The sequence below is a fragment of the Lupinus angustifolius genome, chromosome LG16, assembly GCF_001865875.1.
Source record: "Lupinus angustifolius cultivar Tanjil chromosome LG16, LupAngTanjil_v1.0, whole genome shotgun sequence".
Taxonomy (NCBI): domain Eukaryota; kingdom Viridiplantae; phylum Streptophyta; class Magnoliopsida; order Fabales; family Fabaceae; genus Lupinus; species Lupinus angustifolius.
In genome coordinates, this window is record NC_032024.1 from 6,373,970 (window position 1) to 6,383,604 (window position 9,635).

The 9,635-nt window shown below is 30.3% G+C and overlaps 2 protein-coding genes across 2 annotated transcripts; both read right to left on the reverse strand.

Moving 5' to 3' along the window:
• Positions 252 to 897, reverse strand: LOC109329600 (agamous-like MADS-box protein AGL80). Its single transcript, XM_019563293.1, has one exon. It carries the CDS (start codon positions 895 to 897, stop codon positions 418 to 420), a length of 480 nt encoding a protein of 159 aa, XP_019418838.1. The 3' UTR covers positions 252 to 417.
• Positions 5,374 to 9,178, reverse strand: LOC109329023 (transcription factor RF2b-like). Its single transcript, XM_019562682.1, has 4 exons — positions 8,495 to 9,178; positions 7,082 to 7,214; positions 6,242 to 6,326; positions 5,374 to 6,108 (listed from the first exon to the last, which is right to left on the reverse strand). The coding sequence occupies exons 1-4, from the start codon at positions 9,070 to 9,072 to the stop codon at positions 5,741 to 5,743; spliced, it is 1,164 nt and encodes a 387-aa protein (XP_019418227.1). The 5' UTR covers positions 9,073 to 9,178; the 3' UTR covers positions 5,374 to 5,740.

Below are 9,635 nucleotides of genomic sequence, written 5' to 3' on the forward strand. Positions count from 1 at the left end.
TACCAGATGATACACTCGCGTTAGATTGTTTCACAATAAAGTCAGATACAAATTTCAACAGGGACCCTTATATTTAAGCCCATTTTGTCATTAGCAAAAATATGCATAGTAAATAAGCATTTTTTAGATGGTTACACAACGTGTGGTATCTGTCTCATTTTTCTAAACTTCAATCTTATAAAATGGGTAATGCACTGTAATTAAAAGGCACACCAATAAACTTTGTTAAATATACTGATCTTATATTGAATTACTAGATAAAGATGTGAAGATAATACTGTAATGACTTAATCATGTCTTCACACTTACACTAAAAAAAACAAACCAAATCTTAGGCAATTGAATAGGGACAAAACCCTAAAATGATGCAAACAAGCACAAGATTATTGAAGTTCTAATAAATAAGCATTCTTTAATTTAATTTTCTAATGTTTCAATCTTTCGATCAATTTCCTTCAAGTTTTGGTCAATTAACCATGCAAGATCATTCAAATCAATAGTGCTCATGTTGTTATGCAAAATATTACCAACACTAAGACAATGAAACATGAGAAGAGTTATCTCCAACTTCCTATTTTCTCTCCTCAAATTCTTTGCTTGCTTCCCAGATTTCAGAATCCTTTGATTAAGGAAAGCTTCTTGATTCACCATCTTCTTGCTTTTCTCCGATTCGGGTATGTTATTGAACTTTGCAAACACCCTTTGAACCCCTGAAGGGGATGGCCAAACCTCAGGTTGATGCTCATAAGGACTATAAACTATAGCACAAGCTTCAATTCCACAAAGTGTGCTAAGTTCATTAACCTTTTTCAATAGACCCTTCTTTCTTCTATTGTATGTTGCTTTTCTTGCAGAATCATTGAGTATGAATGCAAGTTTCACTTTCTTCCCAGTCATTGTTGTGAAGTAGAAAATATGAAGAAGACAAGTGTTTTTGTGGTTTCACTTATCATAGAACAATCACTTATATATACACTAATTTGTGATGTATATAGAGTTAGATTTTAAAGTGAGTCCTTGTAAATGGCATGCTGGCAATGACTCAGAGGGGTGTACAATAAAAATGGCATTTTAAATATTATTCCTTCCTTGGAGGATTCATGGATTAAGGTATTTTTTTGTGATATTGAAGTTGTATAAATTATTATTAAAGTAAAGAATTCATTTTAAGATTGGGTGATGTTGAGGATATGATTAAGCAATTAAATTTATTGTGTTGGTGGCAGGTTGAATGAGTTAAAGAATTTATGCTTATTGAATTCATGAACATTGTTGTTGTTGATTTTGAATTCATGTACATATACAGTTGAATATTTATTATTACCTAACATTGTCAGTATTATAAATTAACTTATTTCCTTCCTCATTGAATGAGATGACATCTATGCTTATACCAAAAAATATATAATATTACTCAAACTATATAATATATTTTGAAAGTTTATCTTTTTATATATTAGAGGAGTGTGCAAACAAGATATTAATCTAGTAATATAAGATTTCACTTGATCTCTAGTTATTTTACTATAGCTAATGTAAAATGTCTGATTCTTAGAAGTGACATTTGTTGGGAGAAATAATCATACATCCCTAAAATATTAGTTCTTTACACTAGAGTGAAAGAATATATTAGGTTGTACAAAAAATATTAGCAGTATTATTTGATATTATTATTATTTCATGTTTTTCTTTAAGAAAAATATATTTAAAAAGGTGCGAGGGTACCAACTCAATTACAATCTACAAAAAAAAAAAAAATCAATACTATTTCATGTATATAACTACTGAATATGATTGGCCAATTTGTAAAAATCTATGGGACCATTTACCAATTCATAAAACGGTTTATAGTCATTGATATATCATGGGAGGTATGAATAACAATTTCATAATTATGAATGTATGAATCCTATCCCATGATGAAGTCGTAAAAGAGTTTTGGGCTATTTAATATTTTTTACTATGATATGAAGTGAATTGGAATTGAATTTAGACCTCTTACAGTTTATTTAATTCGCTCAATATTAATGCAATCATCCCTAAACAAAATATTATAACTAAATATACGTGTAAAAACAACTAAAAAAGATTAAATAAAAGACGTGAAATAAATTTGTGTTTTTTAGGAATCAACTTTAATATTGTTTCTCTTATAAGCAAACCAATTCTAGGATCAATCTTATATAGCAATATTTCAATGAGGAAAAGGAACTCATAAAATAAAATGGACAACTATTTTGGACTTAAGTTATCATGGGTGTACTGCACTGGTAAAAAAAAGCAATGACTAATTTAGATATAAGATTCAAGTTTCAACCTTCACGTATCATCAATGTAAATTGAAATTACATTAAAAAAAATTAACGAGAACAATTGTATTTAAACTCTGCAATGAATTATATGTGGTAACTTTTTATTTATTTATCAAAGGATAGATTAACGATAAGTGTAGGTTTTGTTCAACTCTTCCTAGAAGGTGGAGAGGATTGTTCAATTTAATCCTTAAGCTAGGCCCTTTATAAATAAAATAGAATTTTTTTTCTCTAAAAAAAGAATTGTTAAGGCGCATACTTTATAAAAATTCAATATTTGTATAGTTATATATAAAAAAGAAAATGTTTCATTCTGAACTAAATCTAATAACATAACTCCAATTTTTATCAATATTTGTTTCTTTAAAAGAAGAAATGATGATCCGTTGAATAGTTCTAATAGTATTAAGCAAATATAGGAAACAACACAAAGGAAAGATACTAAATCTGAATAAATGTTTTATAATCTTGATCAAGATTACCATTTCCAATTACGATTGTCCTAAAAAAATCATATTTATTTATTAATATCACCTTTATTTATGGAGAGAAGTAAATTCAGTAACACTAAAATTATTAATTAAACGTACAAATAAAATTAACAAGGTAAAAGGAAAATAATAAATATTAATAAATATTTTAATTTCCATATTATAATTTCTAATTTTGAGTCTATTAAACTTTATCTATATTATTATTAAACATTGTATAGGCATATAGTAAAATTCAACTTAATACCATAAATGTGAGTCCTTTCAATGAGACTAAATAACAAGTTTATGATTTACCAAGAAAGTCCAACACATTGGTAGACGGCTGAATTTCTTAAACATCAAAATAATTACAAATGAATACAAAAATAAGTATCAATATGTGACAACTAGCTAATAAACAATCTCTTATATCAAATAGTATCTCAAATTATATATCAGATGAATGACATTAAAGTAAAAATAGAAAAATAATAAATACTTATTTTTTAATTGATATGTTATATTTTCATTAGTTTAAAACATGTTCGCAATATCATTAATTTAAGGCAAATAGATCCTGTGTCCGGTGTAAGCTTGGCTGATACTTACAAATTAGCTAAAAGCACATAATATGAGTTACGTCAATTAGTTTATCAAATATGAGTTTATAAACTCCTAGCTTTTTGAAATAAGACAATTTACTAATTGATTAAATAAACTAGTTAACTAACTTATAAGATTGGGATGTTAACAAATATTCGATAAGTCTCCTTTCAATAAATTAAAAGGAAAAAAACGTAATCTTATGATAACATAAGAGTGTGCTTAATTTTCTTAGAAAATTTTCAAATGTATCTTTTCAAAAGAAGCCAATTTTGTTACAATTTTAGATTCTGGTTTAATAAAATCAAATACTACAAAATATTGGGAGGTTACTTAAAAGCTAAAACCTTACGCTTTCTCCATTAAAAGACAAATTCTTGAAACAAATATACTCTAATATAATTTCTCATTTAAAAAGAAGAAGAGAAAAGTGAGTAAACCCGTAAACTTTATGGCTTTTACAAATAATTATTATTAGCTATTTTTTATTCCTGATTACTTCTTAAACTTTATTAATTATTAAAATTGATCTCTATATAAATATATTGATAATTTACTAATAGATAAACAAGAAAATCGTTGTAATATGACTCACAACACTAACTATGCAACAATTAGTACAGGTTAACCACCTTTGATATATGAAAACAATCACCATAAAAAAAAAATTGAGACAAAAATAAATAAATTTTAAAATTAAAAGTGATCAATGCAATAATATTTATATATGAAAAATATAAATAAATAATAATAATACTCTAATTGTTGAGGTTATGAGAAAAATAAATCAGTTAAAATGGGATTCACTTATTCTAAGAGTAAGTTTAAAATTTACTCCTTATCCTACTCATCAATTCTAGGGATATCTAATGGTTTAGATCTACTTACTAATTCAATTGGATTTCCCGAGAATTGATGGATAAGATTGAAAATAAGTTTTAAAAACTTACTTGGAGTAAGTGAATTTATCCTCTATATATATATATATATCACAATGGGAAGAATTGGTTCTTAGATATACATGCCATGGTATGTTCATAAATAAATCATATATATATCTTAAATTAAGGCGTTGACCAAATATAGACCAATTTTTAGAAAACAAATGTTTACATTATTTATCTGTCAGTTCTATATATTGTCATTTCTTCATATGATATAATGATATATGCATAATGCTAAAATTACTTTAATACGATAAATGTCATTATTACCTCCGACCGGACTAAATTATCAGTTTAAGATGATTGATACACTGACTTTATTAATCTAGTGTATGAAAGCAAACAACAAAAAGGAAAAATAGTAAACCTAAATAAATCTATGATAATCTTCACTAATATTGTCATTCCCAATTATAGTGTCCAATAAAAAAGTATAGATTTAGTTCACTAACCCTTAGACATGTGTACTTTAATAATATTAGATTTTCACCGTATGCTGCACATATTGGAATCTCCACGTAAACCTTTTTTCTTTGTGATCATAAACAATTTACTCAATGATACACTCACACTAGATTCTTTCATAAAATAATTAGATGTGACTATCAATGCGCTAAAATAAGCTCAACTCGTGGATTTTGTCATGAGCTAAAATTAATATATTAGAATAAATTAAAAAATAGATGGTTACACATGTTGTACGCGTCTAGTTTTTCTAAATTTCTTTGTTCTTATGAAATTGACAATGAATATTATAAAAAGCCAAAATAAAAACTTTGGTTTATTCAACTAAACAATATATTTAAGGGTCTATGTGCACATTAGTTGTTAGAGAGTAAGAGAAAGAAAGAGAAAACTTGATAGTCATGAAATACACTTTAAAATAATCTCTAATCTTCCATTTTCTTTTCTTCTCCTCCACCAAAACTAAACTCACAATAACTTAAACATAGGGTCCTAGATAAAGGTGTGAAGACAATAATGTAAAGAATGACTATCATATCTTCACACTTGCACAAACTAAAACTAAAAATCCAAAACTAAATACACGGAAGAGAGATCTTTTACAAATGGACCAACAAATCACTGTTTACATGCTATAATATCAATGGTGAGAATGACCTGTATCCCAACATGCAAAGATACCATGAGAATGTCCTAACATTCACAAACACCAAAATGCTATTGTTCAACATGACTGCAGAACTTCTGTAATAAAACCCCAAAGATGGTTCCTTTTTTGGAGAGCATCCCAAAATTATATAATTATGAATGAACCCTTAATCTGAATGGCAAAATTCAATGAAACAGAGAATCTTAATTGGATGACTACATGTCAACGCTATAGACAATTGAAGAGAAGAGAATGCCATGGATGAGTCGGCAGGACAAGCAGTTTCGATCAAATTCAAAATGTAGTGCTGCTCTCACTTGCAGAAACTGAGGGGCCTTCAGGCTTCACTATGCTTGACCCTTTGTTGCTAATGTCAAGTCCCTGTAAACGACCGAGTTGATCATTTTGCAACATGTCCGAGAGTTGCTGAGAATTTGATTGTTGAAGTTGATGAGTTGGCATGCTAGATGGAGCGTGACCGAATGGAGGCAACTGTATGTTCTGATGACCAGAAGGATCTGAGTGTGGTGGCATTGGAAAGAAATTTGACCCTGCATATGGCATCTGGTGCATTCCCATAATCGAAGACTCAGGGAGGTTCATTGCCTCTCCTGTAGCAATCTTAAGCCTCTCAATTTCCTTCATCAATGCATCATTGAGAGCTACATCAGATCAGAAACAGATTTCAATATAATTAATTAACCTTAATAAGATGACTTTCAAAATTATTTCAAAGAATGTGAAGTATGTATGTTAATGCATGTAAGAAAAGTGGTTGAATTAGTAATTAGTTACCGTTGCGAAGCTGTGCCTGTTGCTCCATGCCTTGCAGACGGATCTTAAGCTCTGTATTTTCAGAACTCAGACCAGTTGTGTCCCTCTATGAAAAATGAAGTACTGAGTCATATGCCAATTCAGCAAAACTAATGAAGATTTAATTAGAAAACCAACATACAACAACAACTGAGCCTTTATCCCACTAGGTGGGGTCGACTACATGGATCGAGCGACACCATAATGCTCTATCATAAATCACGTTCATTATAAATATTAATATCTAAGTCTTTCTTTCTCATTTCCTCTATGGTTTTTCTTAGTCTCCCACTTCCTCTAGGAGAAAACTAACATACAGAAGGAAATACCAAAACGTTTTGTAAATTAAAGTACTATGCTATAATATTATATATATATATATAGACTTCTATACAAAAACACAGGAATTTCTGAACAGAAATACAAAAGCAGTGCAGGTAATTATCTAAATGTGATCTTTTGGTCATTAAAAAGAATAACAGCAAAGATATATCTCCAGCTATTTAAGTACATTGTTTGAGCAGATATGCTTAATTAAGAATGTAGAAAATACATTTGCAGGCAATAATGTAAGATTATAAGAATAATGAAAAAATAATCATAGGCAGCAAATAGGAAAGAAACTGATGTAGCGTATGAAAACCTAGTTAAATTAAATTCTCAGATCTTGTGACATAAATATGAAGTAAAAAAATATTAAACAAAAATGCGCTATTATATAAAGGAATTTGTAGTTTGTTGCAACAAAGATGGATGCACTGAAGAGCTTTTTAATTTTTGGGTATAACACTTAAGTGCTGTAAGATATATGTGGACATAAACCTGGAATAGTGTCAGTTGGGCAGAAAGAGTTGTGGCTTCAGTTTGAAGGGTGTGAACTTTGCGCTCAAGTTCTTGTATATAGCGGGCCTTTCTCTCTTTTGAGCGTGCAGCAGATTGCCGATTCGCAAGTATTCTATGTAAAACAACAATAATGACAATAATAATTTAAAATCCACAGCAATTACTAAAATGCAGGAGTTAAAAATTAAATGAAGCTAAAGAGCAGTATCTCTTGCTTGCATAAACTTGACTCTGCCTCACTTTTGCTACCACATCCCATTTAAATCCTCAACATTCAACAAGCATCTATATCTTTAGAAGTTACAAATTCATGTTCTTGAAGATTTATTCTTCATTAGAAAAAAGTATGCGTTAAAAAAAATGACGATCCTTAATGATCTCCATTTATTCATAAATTATAACTTATCACGTTATACAATCAGTATAATGTCACTAGATTTAACATAATGTACACCAAATAGGAAGATTATCAATGACAAAGGGTTTTAAATTGCAGTTCACAACTCAATTATCATGGTCATGGAGGTCTCTACAACTGTCTCTACAATTGCAAGAAGCTGCAATAGCAGCCACATTTTCCTTCTTTAATCACAATGCAACTGCAATTTAAAATCTCTCTATCTATTCAGAAATTAAAAGTTATGAGTTATTAATTAAAATCCACTAGCCTTCTAAGACATAACTCATTCCATCGAATAAAGTTGAAATTTCACACAGCAACTAACTTCATGAATTGAATAATCATGTCGAATATAATATAAAATACAGTAGCAGGCCTAGCATTGATAATGTGAGGGCATACACGTAAATCTATACATGCATCAAGTTATGATAAAACACAGCAACTATCAGTCAAATATCAATGCTAAACTTCAGATTCGCATATGAACACACTATCAAAGGAATAGTTTCAGATCAAATAAACTAACCACCACCTTTTATTGTAATAAATAATTAAGGGCCATTTGTTTCAATTAAAAAAGTGATTATACTTCAATGTGTTTGGCAGAAAGTTTTTTAGTGAGAAGCTGAAACTAAAAGCTGAATTTCACCTTTTATCACCAGATTAAGGGTTTTAAAAGACCATTCAAACAAGAATGTCAGAAGTGATTATTTAATCAAATAAGCCTCTTTTTTTAAGGAAAAGTCCTAACCAAAGGAGCTTTAAACAAGCACAGGATATATTAAAAAAATAAAAACCAATTTGAAACCTTCATGAGGCAATGTAAAATTGTGAGAAAAAATAATTACCATAAACCCACTACTATGGAATTTGCAATTACGAATTATCAACGTTAAATCATTGCAATCAACTTTGAAATTGAACTGCAAAACTTATACATTTCTAATCAAAATCAAATTAATAAAAAACAGAAGTGGGAATCAATGTACCTCTTAGCACGTTTTGGATCAACGGTCCATAATTCAGCGAGCTTATCAGGAGGCATTGCTTTCTTCGCCTCAATGATCTCTCCCAACATGCTCGTCGACGTGGAACCATCGACGGAGCTACTATACTTGTGCCTGGGCCTCGGGCTATTCTCTCCGTCATTTTTACCACTCGTTCCGGCGCCGGAGCCGCTACTGTTGTTCCCATAACCGACCTGCTCCGATCCATTTTCAGCGTAACCTGACCCATTCGTTGCTCCTCCGATCTTCTCCACGTCAATGTAGGTGGAGAAGAGGTCTTCCTCCGATCCGATCTCCTCCATGCTGGCGGTGGAAGAACCGCCGTTGAACGGATCAGACGGCGATAAGTCCATCATGTCGTCCGGCAGCCGGAAACTCATCTCGGAATGGGATCGACGGTGGTGGGAGTGAGATTCCCCGTCTTCGGCAGAAGCGACGCCGGTGAAAGTGGAGATGGCGGCGGTTGGCGTCGCCGCCGTGGCCGGAGATGTGGAAGGTGGTTGCGGGAAATGTTCATTAGGATTGGGATTAGGGTTAGGTTCGGAAGGAAGGTGTTGCATTTGGGTGGCAATTCTATTCTCTTCTTCTCTTTGTCTCTACGTTTTCTCCGATTTCTGTTTTTTTCTTACAAAAACGCGCACGTTGTGTCCTTTTGTCTCTCCCTCTAGTTTCTAACACCTCACCTTGCAAGAAAATATTAAGAATTAAGAATATATATATAATAGAAAAATATACTCACATAAGAAGTCCATCATATACAATATTTTTATAATGGGAAAAATGTTCTATAATGTAAAAAATTTATACAATATTACTATATTATTTATTTTCATATTTATTTATTAGTGATTATTTACAAAAATTCAAATAAATGTTAAATGATGACCATAAATATTATCAACACTTGTACAATGAATGGATAATTGATTGGTTGCTAAAAGAATTGAGAAAAAACATATGTAATGTAAATGAATTGTGAATAATATACTAATTTTAAATAAATCTTTACATTAACAATACATTTCTACATGGATTTACACTAAAAATGCATAATAACAAGTTCTTTTGTTTTACTAAGAAATTTCTATTTACCATAATATCAATATTAGAATGAGACTAAACA

Excerpts from the sequence above, each read along its gene's own strand:
- LOC109329023 (XM_019562682.1), bottom strand. The coding sequence starts at position 9,072 with ATGCAACACCTTCCTTCCGAACCTAACCCTAATCCCAATCCTAATGAA. Across the intron at positions 7,215-8,494 it reads GATCCAAAACGTGCTAAGAG|AATACTTGCGAATCGGCAAT; the intron begins GTACATTGATTC and ends TGTTTTACATAG. Across the intron at positions 6,327-7,081 it reads CCCAACTGACACTATTCCAG|AGGGACACAACTGGTCTGAG; the intron begins GTTTATGTCCAC and ends CATTTTTCATAG.
- LOC109329600 (XM_019563293.1), bottom strand. The coding sequence starts at position 897 with ATGACTGGGAAGAAAGTGAAACTTGCATTCATACTCAATGATTCTGCA.